The sequence below is a fragment of the Buteo buteo genome, chromosome 25 (genome assembly GCF_964188355.1).
Source record: "Buteo buteo chromosome 25, bButBut1.hap1.1, whole genome shotgun sequence".
Taxonomy (NCBI): domain Eukaryota; kingdom Metazoa; phylum Chordata; class Aves; order Accipitriformes; family Accipitridae; genus Buteo; species Buteo buteo.
This window is the reverse complement of record NC_134195.1, coordinates 15,644,415-15,661,612: the sequence shown is the minus strand read 5'-3', so window position 1 is coordinate 15,661,612 and position 17,198 is coordinate 15,644,415. Positions and strand designations below refer to the sequence as shown.

The following is a 17,198-nucleotide window of genomic DNA, read 5'->3' as shown; positions in this document are numbered from 1 at the left end:
GTGCTGACTGAATGCGATGTGTGCATTGCATTGCGACGGGTTACATCACTAGTCGTAACATGATGTAACCCAACGCAGCATGATGTAAGCGTCGTGATACATTGGAGATTTAAAGAAACATCAGCATTCCCTTGTGTCCCTCTGCTCCTTTCCAGGAATGTGCTCTCATTCTTCGTCTAGTAATTAATAACCCATACCCGTTGCCAGTCTGTGAATGCTCATGTCTTATTCTTACTTACATTAGTAGTCTCCCTTCTAATTATGGGCAATGCAGCCTTAATCCATAAAAGACAGATTATTTTTTTTTCTATGTACATATAGGTACAGTTGCTCTCTGTCAGTTGTCATAGATTTCTGATGAAAATTTAAAAAAAATAATCATACTATGTTTAAAAATGTTTCACAGATATCAAGGGTACAAATAAATTATTCCAATTTTTTAATTGTGTAGCTAAGTGCACAGAGTTGAAATACTTTTGATTGCATTGCCAGTTACATGTGGGAAGAAGTGCCAGGCTCACAGCTTTTCTTTTTTTTTTTTTTTTTTTAATGCAACTTGATGCATTTTTTACAATGCCATTGCAACTCTGAATCAGTTCAGCCTGTCTTCTGTGTGGATGTTAGGGTGATTTGCCTTATGCTTCTTATTGCCATTGCTTCTTTCAGGACAGATCCTTGTGTATTCCTTTTATACTGTGTCCATTCTGAAAGTAAGTTAGCAGGCACATACACTGCAAATTTGAATTTACCTTAGAAGCTAAGATGCACTTCTTTTGGGTACATGTGTACAAGTAATTGTGTGCTTGGCTTTTATATTTTGAGAAAGTCTATTTTAAGACAACTATGAAGCACACATAATTTTCTAAAGATGAACAGAGGCCCACATTTTATCCCCTAACAAAACAGTATTTCTGTTATGATGCCAAAGTTGGAAGAGAATATGATCAAATAGCACAGTAAGTTTTAAAGGCAGAATAAAAACAAAACAACAACATAAAAAATTCAGGAAACTTTATTCTGTGATTCTGTATGATTCCAGGTAAGGACTAGGGACAGTAACAAGTCCTGTCTTCAATCCTAGTATCACTCTAGCACCTGCTTTTGATTTCACTGCTGTCACATCTTGAATTAACTACATTGCTATAAAAGCCAATTTACTCCATGACACCATTAAAAACTGAAGTTGAAAGTGTTGTATGAGACCACACCAAAATTTTTTGTCCTTTTCCTTTCTCTCAAACTGGCAGCTTTCTCATCCAAGGAATCCTGATAGTGCAAGAGACTCTGTTTCGTCTAAACTTCACTGGCATTTTCTTCCCAGATAGTTTGGTGGCTGATCTATGCTGTGAAACACACAATTCATGATCTCTGCCCCATAAGCTTAATTTTGAATATAAAGCAGTCCCGCTTACTTCAAGAAAATTAGACATAACTGTCTGGTTTGTCTTTGGTGATTTCTTGGTGTCAGTTATATGGTGTAACATGCTTAAAAGTGAGTATAAAATGCTAATAAATGTTTGGTATTTCTGTGCATTATGACTTCATTGCTTTTTTTAAGCATCTACCATTGTTGTTGGGCTACTGAAGATTAATAGCTTTTAAATATATTCAATTATTTAGAGGAATTCAACACTCCCTGTATTCACAGAAAAGTTAGTCTCAATTGATACATGCTATAAGTGAACAATACAATAATGGTATCCCTTTTATTCTTCTGTTCTCTAGTTGTAATTGAGGGCTTTAATTGAATCTCTTCATACAAAACCATTTTTGTCTTCTAGCAATATAAAGTACTGATGGAAGACTTTCTATTTTTGCTATGTTCTGTGTGAAAATGAAACTGGATGTGAATGTATTATTCCTGATAAGACCTGCCATACCTGGTTATTATACACTGATGTACAAAATTGGTGTATTTTCAGAATTACTTCATGACATGCTTTTACATTGAGTGTTGTATTTGGCTATTTTTTTACAGTTGTCCTTGCTATGACTAGAGTAATGCCCAAGCTATTTTCTTTGGAAGTTATGGATAATTTGGAATCTAACAAATGTGTATCTGCTCAAGTTATTGTTTCCACTGTGCATGACTATTAGGTTTTAAACATGCCACCGTATAGGTACCTCCATCTCTGTGCTAGGCTTACTTTTTATTCAGAGAGAAAAAAGAGGAAAAAGCACACCTTGTTTGCAGTGCATCTTAACCTGGGGCAGACATTCTTTATCTCTGTTGACTGCGGAGTGAATAGGTCATATTTCGTAGGCATTTAGATGTATGTTTGTCTTCAGTTCAAAAAGTAGCACCTTAAGTGTCATCCATAATTTATGTAGCTTTATAAACTCTCTTTGAAGATATTCATATTCTCTCTAGCCTTGGCTCATGTAGTTTGTGTTACTGGAAAATTGTACGATATCATAATTCATCCCTTTTTCCAGATCATTAACAGAATGTTAAACAACATCAGATTAATATAGAGAATATTTCACTACACCATTAATCTTTTGCGATGTTGAAAATTGACCTCTGGTTACAACTTAACATACTCTGTGTAGCTTGTTTTTAATCCATGACATTACTTTACCTCTTTCTCTGTGAATAATTACGTTCTCAACATCTTCCCACGGAAAAGGGTTTATCAAAGGCTTTTTGAAAACCCAAATAAATTTTATCGACAAGTTTCTTTCATCAAGTATTCTATGGAGAGGCCTAAAGATTTCTAGCAGATCAAAGAGTGGTGCTTTTTCTTTAAAGACAGCTGTGGGTTATTTTCTATCTATGTATCTAAATGCTTTATGATGCTTTTAATTGCTCTTTTCCTTAGGCTATAGTAATGTTATTTTTCTTGATTTTAATATGCACATTATCTGTTCCTACTAATCTTCTATTATAGTAGCCTATTTTAATTAGACACTGAAGTATTTCACTGGCAGTTCAATAATTTCATCCACAAATCCTTTTTGAGAATAAAATACTGGTTTATCCTTAATGGATCTAGGGATATAGGTGCTAGTGTTCACTCTTCTGACACTTCAGTTTATCAAAATATGGCTTGTTGTAACTCTTTTTTGCGTATTTTTAATTCCTGGGTACTCTTAAGAGAAATGCATATTATCTTGTTGCCTCCTGTAAAACTAGATATCGAGAGAGGAAAAAGAGTAAATGTAGAACAAAGGAAGATTAACAAACATGAAATCAGAGAAACTGAAATAGCTTTCAGTTATTACTGAATGCTGAAGATGAGCAATAACTGAAGACAGCATGGGGTTGAATTAATTTCAGTAGTCTAGGGTAGCAGAGTATGTATTATGGGTAGTTACACATGACCCTCAGGTAAAGTTAACTGAAAAAATAGAACATCATGAAATCAAAGATTGAGGGAAAAGAAGGATCAAAGTCTTGTAAGGAAGAAGTAAGAGCATTGTTTCAGAAAGCTAACCAGTGTGAAGAAAAGGATGGTGCTAGAGGATGCAGTAACATGTAAAAGAATGAAGAAAGAGTTGGAAGAAAATAATTTGTCAGATGATGTCATTTTCTTGGTGTGGAAATCTGTGAGCTACTCTTGAGAGAGGGAAGATTATAAATTATTTTAATGGTCTGTTTTGCACCATACTGCTGATATTAATGGATTTGGAACCTATTTTCAAAGTCAAGAGTCTGAATCACAAATTAAGGGTTGTTACTGGAATTACTGCTTTTTACAACAGAAATTCATAATAAAGGGAAGAGGGAAGCCATGTAGAGACCTGTGAAATGAGATACTAAAATGAAATGTGGTAAAGCCAATATGGGACAGAGAAGGGCAATGAACTTTGATCACTAGGAAAATTATATTATCAGAGTTAAAATGTGGGTGACAGAAAAGGTTTATTTAAATGCTATAACATAGAAAGATGTTTGCACTGAACTCTAGATGCAAATTTTGCAGAATGTCCCATTATAATTTTGTTACAGGAATTATTAAACGTAGCCAAAACTAATGTGTCACAGATTTTAGAAAACAGGCAAAATAAGAACACACCCCTCAGTAATGCTGGCTACGCTTCTTTTTATGCAGCCAAGGCTACAATGGGCTTTCTGGGCTGCAAGCGCACATTGCCACTTCATGTTCAGTATTTTCATCCACCAGTATCCCCAAGTCCTTCTCTGTAGGGCTGCTCCCAATCCATTCATCCCCAGTCTGTATTGGTACTCGGAGTTGCCCAGACCCAGGTGCAGAACCTTGCACTTGGCCTTGTTGAACTTCGTGAGGTTCACATGGGCCCACTTTTCAAGGCTGCCAATGTCCCTCTGGATGGAATCCCTTCCCTCAAGCGTATCAGCTGCACCACTCAGCTTGGTGACATCTGCAAACTTGCTGAGGGTGCACTCAATCCTGCTGTGTCGTTGATGAAGATATTAAATAGCGTTGGTCCCAGTATGGACCCTTGAGGAACACCACTAGTTACTGGTTTCCACTTGGACATTGAGCTGTTGACTGTAACCCTTTGGATAGCAGCCATGCAGCCAGTTCCTTATCCATCTAATAGTCCATCCATCATATGCATATCTCTCCAATTTAGCAGCAAGAATGTTGTGGGGAACCATACCAAAGACCTTACAGAAGTCTAGGTAGATGACATCCATAGCTTTTCCCTTATCCAATGATGCAGTTACTCCGTAACAGAGGGCCACTGGATTAGTCAGGCATGATTTGCCTCAGTTGATTTCCTTTCTTTTCCTTCCTCCACTTTCTATGGCCAATTTTATTGGGGTTTGCGGGTAAGAAGTATGAAATTACCCACTGTGGTGCCTGCAAAGCAAAACACAACACAGTGGACATTTTCAGCCTTTTCAGGCATGGAAGGTTAAAAAGAGTGTGAGAACATGACAAATGTCACACAGACAACACACATGTACAACCACATACACACACAGTGAAACTAATGAAATTTGCCTTTTGGCAGTTTCCCAGCTGAGCAACAACTACTACAAAAGTTACCATTTACCTGGTGCTATTTTTTTTCTTTCAGATTTTGCTTCAGGTGAGAAACAGTTGGCAGAAATTGGGTATTCTTTAGAGTGGAGGGGAGAGTTCAAGGGCACAGAGTAAGTTCATCCTGCTACACCACATAGTCTTTGTTAGAAGGCTTTGAGCTTGGGTAGGAACCATCATCAATGCCAGGAGAAAAGTGAAGTATCACCCTGAGAGATTTGATCACAGCAATCTTTTTGCTGTGCTTTTAAGTCTGATACCTTCTTCTTGCTGCTGTCAGTGGTAGAGAAGTTGGCTGTGGTGCCAGTATTTCTGTTTTCTTCCTGTAAGTGAAGTACATAGGACAACAGATAACATCAGCACACATACAATAATATTGCTTAAAAAAAACGAAGAAAAGCTTGACCTGTTCCTTTTCACAAGAACTGTTCATATTTAGCCAAAGAAGATTGGAATTTAATTTCTTAGAAGTAATTGCATACAGAAGCTGTATTATTTCCCATATGAGTCTATATAGTTCATATACGATTCCCTTTAAATGCAAAATTCAACTTGTCTTTCTTCAGGTGGAATAGGAAAATCATATTATATTATATTGATATTATATTGATATTATATCATTATATAATATTGTATGGTACCAAATGGCACATGCCATGTAGTAACTATATCATACAGGACTTTTTATTTGCTTCTCATTTCCTAGTTCTGTCCCATAATGACAATTTACAAGCTACTGTTGTTCCTTTCTAAATTTTGAGTAAAGCATGAACCCCAAAATTGAAAGTACTAAGCTTAGATTCTGCTTGGAACATTGCAAAATGGAAAACCAAAATAAGACATGAATTCTCCTTATCTTTGGTCAATAAGGAAAAGATTATTCCACCAGAATAGATATATATAACCACAAAAATAGTATGCAGCGAAACTAGCTAACTGATATTATCAAGTAATGGCGATTATGTGGATCAGACACTACTGAGATCAGTGCTGTGGTGTTGAAGTTTGTAAGTTCAAATCATGATTCTGACTAGCTGTTTTGATGCTAGCTTAATATAATTAATAATTATATAGCATGTAAGAATCAAAAGGATCCTTGTTCAGCTTTAACATTTGTAGATAAAATTTCACAGTTTCATAATATGCTCAGAACTTACGCTTTGAAGCAGTTAGAATGTAAATAATACGGAATGCTGCAATATTGGTCTGTGCTTTCCCCCCTCTTCATCCCTCTTCTCTAATATTTTTCTGTGAGAACATCTAAAAATCTTAACAAGTGGAGGACAGAAAAGTACTGCCAGAAAATTGTGTTTTCAAGCTCCAACTATACGGACTTGTCACAACCCGGGCTGGACAGACCAGGGAGTCGTGCTGAGTTCAGAATTCCCTTGGGCTATATTAAGGTGAAATGACACCAAACGATCAGTTAAACATTTTCTTCATGACAGAAGCAAACTGAACTGGGGAGGCATAACAGCAGGTGGTGGGGTTTCTTACAACAGGAATTGGCATGAGACTACCTCAGTAACCCGTGTAATCCATGGTGACCATATAAATCAATTCAGGGAATAAGGAGAGCCCTCCCGTTGGGTCAGGAGGTTCAGAGCGGACCTCCTTGCTTTCCAGATTCCTTCTCACCGAGGAGCCGAGGGGTGGCTGGATCCGCTCCTAGTCCCAGACTTGGTCAACGGTTTATGTCTAAAGGGATGAGGTGGAGGGATTATGGAAAAGGAGAGAGAATGAGAGAGCGAGACAGAAAGAAGAAAAGAGAAAGATTTCACTGGTTCTGGGTCCAGCGTTGGTCCAGTCAGTCGAGGGGTCCATTCCAGTAGGCGCGCGCGTGGGACTTCGGTTTGTGTCCTTTTATCATCCTTGTCCCTCCTTTGGGCGGGCGCTCGACCTCATTAGGCTAATTAGGTGTCATGCACGGTTTGTGCTTTCAGAACCTTCCAGGAAATGGGTCGGTGGGCTTGGGGGTCGTCTGGGGAGTCATTTCCCCTTCCCTGCAGGCTCAACCCTTGTTTGACCTTTGGCCATGCAGGGCGAGCTGCCCTGCTCAGCGTATCAGAACAGCGTATCCCGACACAGAGCTGCGCGCCCTGCGGCATGGCCTCCCTGTCCCGTTGCTGATCTGGGCTGATCGGCTTCTTTTCACCTGTGGTTCCGTGCTAGGCAGGGTTCGTTGTTGTGCAGAGTTCGTAATTAGGCAGAACTTGCCCCACCATGATGTTTGAGACATGAACTCTTTCGGTCTCTCACAGGACTGAATGTATTTTTTAAAGTTGTGGCTAGTATAGATTAATGAAAATCAAAATCCTATGATGACTTTATGCATAAAGTCCTACAACCTCATTAATGCTGCATGCACTAATGTTGCGTGCCACAAGCTAAAACCTCACAAACAATAATGTGAACATAAAAGAAATTTCTGTTCTCTTTCTAGGTTTTTTTTTTTTTAAGTCTAGGTCTGCTCCATTTAATTTCCAGGATCCTAGTGAGACTGGGAAGTGGTCTGCTCATGAAGTCCTTGCTTGTTACCCTCTAAATCGATCTCCTGACATTTGGATAGAGTTGCACTTTTTTAAGTAGCCTGATTCTGATACCTTGTCATCTTCAACTATCCTTCTGTGGAAATAATGAACAATAGAATGCAAGATTTTCTTCTTTAAAAGTATGGTTTCTCTATATTTTATTTAGAAGTGCTGGCAGTCAGTATTTTCTTTGGTATCTTATCACAGTGTAAGTTTTTTGCGATAAAGACATTAATTTTTGTTTGGCAAAGTCATGTATGTTTTCAGTACTGAGTAATAATGAATAAAATGTGTAAATGAACTTTTCTTTCCAGTTTCTATCTTATTTCCTAGGCATCTGCTATGCAGTCCTAGGGAAAATCTTTTCTGTACGTGTACTATTTTGGAAGCATTAGAATAATTAAATATTCATATTTCGGATTATAAAGCTCTTCATCATATCCACCTTACATCTGGTTTTCCATGAAATAGCTATAGTATATTCTATCCCATCTTTTCTTTTCATTTTTAATTTTTAACTCCTTTTTATTAACATTTTAGTTTTTGATAGTCTAATTGTTTAGTTGGTTTGATATTGCTAATTCCAGTAGGAGTTACTACATTGTTATTTGTAGGTGAAGATGCCATTGAAATCTAGTAGAGAAAAAATGGAAAACACTAGGGTATGTGCTAAAAAAACCTAAAAAACCCCACTGAATGGTGTTTTGCATGTACCTCCTTTGGATGTCTTATGACTGTAACTAACACTTCCATGATTCCCAAGTAAAAACTAAGATGTCAGAGATCCAGTAAACATCAAAATTAGAATTGAATGTGGTGCCAAAATATTATATTATCTATTACAACAGAATAAAATTACATTCTCACAGGATCCACTGAAATAACAAACACAATTATTTCCTGAATTCTCCAAAGGCAACTGCAAATTGAGCTTGTGTTCAAAATGAAGAATTAAAATAGCTGCATCAAATAATTAGAGGTATTCTTAAGAGTTGATTATTCAGCTCACAGCTTCCAGTGATGCCTACAAATGCCCAAAGGGAGGGTTTGCACAAACAACTTCACCAGCAGTTGTTAAATGCAGAGTATGTGCTTGTGTTGTTCAGCTGTCTGCAGAGAGGGTGTAACAGTTACCTTTAGTTATTAAAACTGGATGTTAATTCATGGGGTTTTTTACTCATTCATTCATGTTCATTTTAAATGGGACATAGGTACTTATCTCTTAAGCTTATTTGAAAGTACTCACCCTTTAGTTATAGGTAGTGTTAGGTCAACATTAGTCAATTCTTTCTGCAGTCTGGTTACCTAGATTACCTAGGGTGTAGTTACATCCAGGCTTGGGAATAACATATGTTGATTTGTGTCTTCTAATTCAGAAGTCCTATACATTCTTGGAAACTTAATTGTAGTATAATCATCATGTTAACAACCTTATGCCCCTCTGCAGCTAATTGTACTCTACCCATATCTTACACCCGCTGACTTGCCAGTGCAGTGTATCACATACGCTTCTGGACAAACTTTGCAGTGGGATTTATATATCCTACAGGGGCTCTCATGTTCTTGGATCTTTACTGCAGTATTTACCGTAGACTTACTCATGTTCTCGGTCCTCAGACAGGACTGAAGCCAGCTTCATCACAGTGCTGAAGCTTATGCATACTGGTATTTTATTTGAAGTCAACAGGACTTCTCATATGCTTAAAACTGTGCGTGCGCCTAAGAGCTTTGCCAGCACTGAGACACCGTAAGTAACACAGAGGAAAAGAGTGTGTTTTTAAACATTTCAGTATATCAAACTGATTGTTGTATTTTGGACGTTGTAATTCAAGAAAGTAGCATGTAGGTGTCTTTTCCAAATTTCAAAATGGTTTCGCTGATGAGAGAGGTGAGATGGGTGAAAGCAACTGCTGTGCTTCTGCGTAGCAGTACTGTGCACTCAGACAAGTTAGCATTTTTACATTCACACCTCATCAAGTGCACCAATTTAGCAGAGAAATGTAAGCTATTTGAGGTCACTGCCACACTTTCATACTGACAGTGTTCCTCCTGATGCTTGTACAGAAAAATATGTGCTTCCCTCTGAATTAATTTAAATAACTATGTGGTAGATTTATGCTTTTTAATGAGTCTTTCATTATTCAATCAATAAGCATTGCAGGCTCAGTCCAGTCCTCCATCAAATAGAGTAGATTCAGTTACACTCAAAGTACAAGAAACACTCCCCGTATCTGTTGGAGGTCACTGAAAGGATAGGCTGCACAATGCCTTCTTTCTTTTGAGCCATTATAGATGGTTATGTCAAAGCAATGTACTGTATTTAGAAGAATTTAAGTTCTAGATGTGGCGTAACTTGCATAATAAAAATCCTTATAAAAAAAATTACTGAATTTATGTAGCTACCTCATTTCTATATTAGTTATTAATCCTCTAAAATAATAATGATTTATCTATTCATAATTATCAATAAAAGCAATCTGTTAAACCTTAATTTAATATTTTTTTAAAATTATTATTCTCAGTGATTTTTATTCAAACCAATTTGAGGGGGTGGGGTGGTAAAAAATGTACAAAAATGGATTAACACATGGTGAAAGATAAAACATATTAGGTTTATATTTTTTTCCAGGATGAATAAACACAATCTAAATAAGAATTTCAGAATAAGAAATATTTTTCGGGTGTGTTTCTTTCAGTAGCTATGACAAGCGTCCACTGTCAATGCCAGTGTTTATCTTCTTCATACCTATATTTAACAATCTTCTTAAAACGAATGGCTCACTTTCCAAAAATGAGATATATAGGAAGCTTTGAAAACTTTGACAAACGGGAAGAGATACCCCATTTGCCCAAAGTTACATAAGTTAAGGTTTTATCTTTTGCATCTTACTTGGAATAAGAGTCAGTAGCATTTAGCTGCTGAATACAGAATATTATTATCAGAATGTAGACAGGCCAAAACTTCATCTAACAACATAGGTCCTAAGTGATAACAGTTGTTGCTATTTTCTATAACCTCTTTTTGGTCCTAACCAGTGATCAGGATCACATATCATCTATACAGATAGTTTGAAGATTTTCCCTGCCCTGGAATCTGTGTGAATATTATATTTTCTTCGCTTAGATGAATCTCTGTCAACATACTGGCGTGGAATAAACTTGTAAGGAAAGGCACTCCCGTATCAGTCACAGAACTAATAACTCTTATTAAATGGTAGTAAATAATTATTTCCACAACATCCCTTGTAGTGCTTGTATCTTCTGTGGAACTATATAGGACAGCACAGTCACACCGTGTGACAATTAATATATTCCATTGCCCTGTATTAACTTGTTGGAAGATATAACCTCATTTAAAGCATGTGAAATTGAGTGATGGACTGATTTAATGCACTTGTTGTTGTCCGGGAAAACAGCTTGTGGGAAGCATACAATTTAGGGCATGGAGCAGTCATTATTTCTATCTTTATTTGGGAGGACCAGTATACAGAATACTACCATTTGTAAAATGTTAAGAATTTCAACCTGCTTTCATTCTCTGTACATGGAACAGTTAATGCACAGAGATGCAAGCAATTTTTCTGAAAACAAAGGTATGTGTAATCATGTAATCAAAACCTGTAGGCAACATAGAGTACAGAGCTGAGGTAATTTTAGAATTTCATATTTTTTATGCAACCCCTTTTTCAACCTTAGAATTTTTTGCTTGCAATAGAAGTTTCTATGTAGATTTTTAAATTAGTTTTCTAAAACTAAAAAAGCCTGTGAAATAGCATTTTCTTTTTGTTTTAAACCTTACTAATGCATGGAACAAAAAACTCTGTAGGGCTTTTTGCTGCATTTTCTTACAGTCCATCCAATTTCAAATATGATACAAAATTGTCGTTTAATTATCTTTTCTTGAAAATAATCATTTCCTGGCAATATAGCAGCATCTACACATTTGCTGTGGTCTGGAATTCTAGCGATTTTTGTGTGTGTGTTGCAGCTGGAGTCATTAAGAACACAAATTCAATTATGTTACATATTCCTTAGTTAAATGCTGTTCCTATACAGAGATAGCAGTTGCAACTCAAATGGTTTTGTTGTTGTTGTTAATGGTATTAGAATAATGGCCACTGTAATTGTGTCTTCTGCTATTCAGTGATAATATAGGAATAAAAAAAAACAAAACAAAACAAATCTAATTCAGGCAAATTTAAGTGAAATTCTGAGCTTTCATTGGCTTCCATGTTAAAAACTACCTAGAACAGTAGGAATCTAAGTCTTCATATTATTTAGGAGAGAGATGGAAGGCATCTAATTTATGGTTAAAGACTGCTTTGAAATTGAATGTGACTGTTTGCTGGAGTTATGCACACTGTTGACAGATTATAATTTCATTTTAACACCATTATGTGAAGGGAGTGCCAGAGAATAAACCTGTGTTCTTTCTGGACAAGTATTGACTGTATAGAGCGTTTTCATGTACATATATGTGTATGTGCACATATGTATACACCCACACACAATTCCACACACATGTTGCCAGTATTCAGTAAATAATTAAGAAATAATGGTTATTTAAATCTAGACAATATGCATATATATCTCTTTCTCCAATTCAAAGCAACAGGCTTCTAAAAATACAGATATATGGATAGATACATTGCCTTTCTTTGTGATCTCTCCTAACGTAGGTGATCCATGGCCAACTTCTCAGACACTCTGACAAGCTGTAACTCTCAATAATCGTTTTCCTCCACTCCTGTTTGAAATGCCAAATGCCTCTTTTGATCTTTCTTCAGCTGCTGGATGAGAACTTCTTGGTACAGCTATAAAGGTAGCTGGAGACCCTTGGCCATAGCCGTGAGCCAGGGACAGTGTTATGACAGCCAAACTCCCCCACTGATAGACCCGTCTTTTTGGACATAAAATGACTTAAGACTTGTGCACTAAGTGAGACTCAAAGTAAAGCTAACCCACCAGTCTTGGGAGAAATGCAGAAAGTACAGTACAGTTCTGCTTTCCCTAATACTCCCTCGAGACTGTAATGAACTGTTGACTTGAGCTGACTGTAAAATTGTAATAGTTCTCATGATATGGGAAACCAAGAGCTTTAGACATCTATTGAAATGGCTGTATAAATAAGACATATCACTGAGAGAATGACTATTAAAACCTGTATTAATCTGGTTTGAGCTGGAAGTTTCCAGAAGGTTGAGCATGCTCTGTGTGAAACTAGGAGGTCATACAACTAATAATGTGCTGTGTGATTTCTGAAAACTGAGCGCTTTCCCAAAATTAAATGGGGTCAAAAGGTACACTGTGTGACAGATGGAGCAATTACATATAAAATGCAAAGAAATGGCATCATCTTAAGCAGTAGTTGATAATTTTTTGCTGCTGTTAGAGGCTTCAGAATGGATACCTAAAGTGCAAGCACTGGTAAACTGCATGCATGGGAGCTGACTACATTGCATATATACGATACATATTATCTGAATGGAAGAAGATGTAGGATAAATTGTGAATACGTCTGGCAAGACTTGCAACCACAGAAAATCTGTTTCTGAATGAGATTTTTATTCATTATCAAAGGAAACGTGAGCCAGAGGATGTGCGTACAGTGGGTCTAGAGCACAAGTCTGATGAGGAGCGGCTGAGGGAACTGGGGCTGTTTAGTCTGGAGAAAAGGAGGCTGAGGGGAGACCTGATCGCTCTCTGCAACTGCCTGAAAGGAGGTTGTAGTGAGGTGGGTGCTGGTCTCTTCTGTCAAGTAACTAGTGATAGGACAAGAGGAAATGGCCTCAAGTTGCTCCAGGGGAGGTTTAGGTTGGATATTAGGAAAAATTTCTTTACCGAAAGGGTTGTTGAGCATTGGAACAGGCTGTCCAGGGAAGTGGTTGAGTCACCATCCCTGGAGGTATTTAAAAGACGTGTAGATATGGCGCTTAGGGACATGGTTTAGTGGTGGACTTGGCAGTGTTGGGTTAACAGTTGGACTCGATGAACTTAAAGGTCTTTTCCAACCTAAGTGATTTTATGATTCTGATTATATGGCTAGTACCCACAGTATGAAAAAAATCCAATGTGGCAGGAACACAGAAACCCCATTTGAGAACTCAGTGATATAATCCATTTTATCAGATCTCAAAACGAATTTAAAACCCTCTTAAACCAAAGAACTTAGTTATAAAAATGTATTTCAGTTACCAATAGAAAAAATGAAAAATTGTTCCACAGCACGTAGGAGAAACAGCATTCCCACTCACATTGTAATTAAATACACTTTAGAATTATATTAAGTTGTTCTGAAAATTGGTTACTCCATGATTTCTTCAAGCTGTGAAGAATTAAAAAAGAAATAAAGAAAGTTTCAAATATTGCAGATAACCTTATGCCACATACCTGTGTTACATGTCATTTGTGTCTCATCACATCTAGTACCAAGGTGTGGTGACAGTTTCTAAATTCTCATTACACTTGTGTTGTTCTTTCTGAAGCACAGTGAACCAGAGTCACTTCAGGAAGCATATTAGAGAGAAAATCCTTGGAATATGTTACTGATATATATATTGATGATTTTGGGAGTGGTAGTAGCTGAACTAAAATGCTTTGGGACACATCTACTTCTTTCACTCAAATTACTTTAAATATGGATTACAGTCTAAATAATTTTACATAGTTTTTTTGTCTACAGGCACTATATATATAGGATCACACTGATTTTGTTATTTTTTAATTCATAGGAATATTATGTGGTAGTTTATTTTATATTTTGCATATGATTATAATATTTTTTTAATCAAACAATTAGAAAACTACCTCACTGGGTGAAATAAGATCAAGGTTTCTTCTGTTACGTGCTTTCAAACTTGTGTCTAGGTGGATTTATTATCTATGAGTAATTATTTCTCATTAGTTTTTTACAAGAATCCAAAACAGCTTAAGGGCAATTTATAGGTGGAGTACTTATATCTAAATACAAAACTAATTATATTTGGGTAGCACCTGAGAAAGGATTCAACCTTTATTGGGCTACAGCTAATTTGGAAAACTATTTTAAAAAAAGGGCAAAACTTGGACGGTGATTGACACTTAGAGCCTGCATCTAACATTTCTCAAAGAAATTGATAGATTAGAGAGCATCTGTATTTCACTGGCAGTGATATTTTTACCTAGTTAATTATGTACTGAATACATATAATTGTATAACTGAATGCACTTGTGTACTACATAACACAATAATTTGTATACAACTGCATTGAAGGTGCAGGCTTTGTATGAAGGTGAAGTCTCAGCCACTGCTTTTCACATTTTGACTCACTAATCACTGTCACTACATATAAAATGGTGATGTTTCCAGAAAATTTCTATAGAAAATCTGTATTCTGTCTGTATCAAGAAGACAAGCAAACCAATGCACAGAACCCTAAACTGTATTAGCAAATCTTAAGCACTGTAGTAACAATTAACCGCATTCTGTCTCACAATCATGGACTGAAGTTTACTTGAAACCTTAAATTGTGAGAGATAGAGGGACATTTTAAATAGTAGAATAAAAGAAAGTAATAAAATAATTATTTTATTTTAGCTAAATATGATGTCTCTGTGACATATTCAGATTTCGTATACAAACTCACACATAAACAAGTTAAAAAAAGTATAGTGTTCTTTTCAGTATGTCTTAAAAAGACACTTCCAAATAAGGACAATTCAGGAAAAAAATTGTTACGTCTGATGACTTAGACCATTTTATTTGGTTAGTAGCCATATTTCATTTCTGAACTAAATTAGAAATTGAGTTTCCTATTTGTGTTTCACTCTTTTATCAAGTAACCTTTTACATTACAGAGGGCTACTCTCTACAGGAGCAAGCACAGTATAATGAAACGTTGGTTGCAAGGATAACTTGGTGTCATTTTTTTTTTTAGTCGGAAAACAAGTATTGCCCAAGGAGAGGGGTGGGGAAAACTATGTTTATTTCCTCTTGCTCCCATAAGCACAGGCTATGGCATGTATAGACGTGTGTGTGTATGTGTGTGTGTCTGTGCATGTGTACACCTCAAAACTATTTTGAGAAAGCATACTGAATACAAATTAAAATATATACTTTACTAAATCTTCTAATAATTAAGTGCAAGTTCTTTATCATGGTAAGTAACTGTTTTCAGTAAATTTCTAGGTTTTTCTAAAGAGCGTGAAATGTGGTATAATAGGAACCAAGTCTACTTTTGGACCAATTTCATGTCTGGGATTGACTCAAATCTCTTTCACCTTTGTTTACAGTCTGTTATTTGAAGTATCTTTTTGCTCCTATTGGAAGCAAGTTTAAATTTTAAGGAGGTCTTTATGGTTTGTCTTGGTCCATTCAAGTTGTGTAAGACTCGATAATTTTATTTGCATTGGTTCCATTTAAAATTCAGGTTGTGGCTAATTCTTAATAAATCCTAATGAGGATGAATAAAATGTTAAGTCATTGAAAATAGTGACTGAAGGCATTAGTTCTTCAAGGTTGCAGAACAGAATGAAATAAATTGCATTTCTTGTGTAGAAACATAATTTAGTAAATTTTTTAATATACTTTTTTGGTTTATATTATTCTTTTTTAATAGCACATTAATTTTGTTTTTGCAGAAATCACTTTTAACTGAAGTAACTGCATTGTCACAGAATACGATACATTTTTTCAAATATTTTCAATTTGTTCTTCTTGACATTTTATGTTTATGTGCAGTTTGCATCTTTTTTGTTTTTCAATTTCCAATGTAACAGATTTTGACATTTTTGTTACATTTTTTTTGTACTAGTGTTTTTTTTTTATTTTTGAGAACCTGCTGTTTTTGAATTCTCTTTTTTCCCTTTATTCTCCTCCTCACTATGATCCCAGGAGCCAACACAAAGAAAAGCGCAGATGATATAACCAGTAATGATCGTGGTGAAGATGAAGGTATTTTTTGTTTTTTCAAAGCTCAACCCTGATGCATGAACATAAACTTTTTAATTTTTATTATAATAATAATTGTTATTGTTATTGCTATTATTTCAACATGATTTTTAGTCCCTTATTTGCAGAAGCACACTTCAGTGTGCTTCTTTATTTTCTTCTTTAGAAATTACTTTCATTGTTTTTCTTTTTAAAATCCAAATTAGCATATAGATGACTGCAGTTCCTCTGTGACATAGGTGTAAAGGTTGTTCCTAAATGTGTGTGAAGTGAGTAACAAATATTATTTGAAACCACATACTTTTTCCCCCTATTCTTTCTTAGGTTGAGAAAATGGAATTTAAAAACATGCATGTGCTCTTTTGCATCCTACACATTTTGTAAATTCACCTGTTTGAAATTCATGAAAAAACTCACATATATCCTTCCTTTCATTTCCACTGTTTCCCCAGTGCACATGCTGTACATTGATGCAGTTGAATTGTGCTTTGTCTTTGCTATTTTTATTTACTTATTTATTTTTTTCTCACAGGATGTGGTTTATTTCAGGACACAAAAATAAAGGAAGCTGTTGATGTTGCTTTATTTTTTTTTCCTGTAATCAGCTAGCCTCTGAGATACATTCGTTCTGACTCTGACCACATTCCCACTGAAATCAATGACAATCATTTCCATTGACTTCTTTCAGAGTTGGATTGGATTCCCTGAAAGGAAATGTTAAAGTTCACAGTGAAGTACCCCAAAAAATTTTTACAAGGAAATACT

At 35.9% G+C, this 17,198-nt stretch overlaps 1 protein-coding gene across 4 annotated transcripts in view; it reads left to right on the top strand.

The window, feature by feature from the left end:
* The window catches only part of NLGN4X (neuroligin 4 X-linked), a 182,053-nt gene that overhangs the window by 83,254 nt on the left and 81,601 nt on the right, over positions 1-17,198 (top strand). For 3 of the 4 annotated variants that reach the window (XM_075057340.1, XM_075057338.1, XM_075057339.1), the window contains one exon: positions 16,377-16,436. The exons of the other annotated variant lie outside the window; for it this stretch is intronic. In XM_075057340.1, the coding sequence (XP_074913441.1) occupies positions 16,377-16,436 (60 nt within the window). The remainder of the gene's footprint in view (positions 1-16,376; positions 16,437-17,198) is intronic. 4 annotated transcript variants of the gene reach the window in all.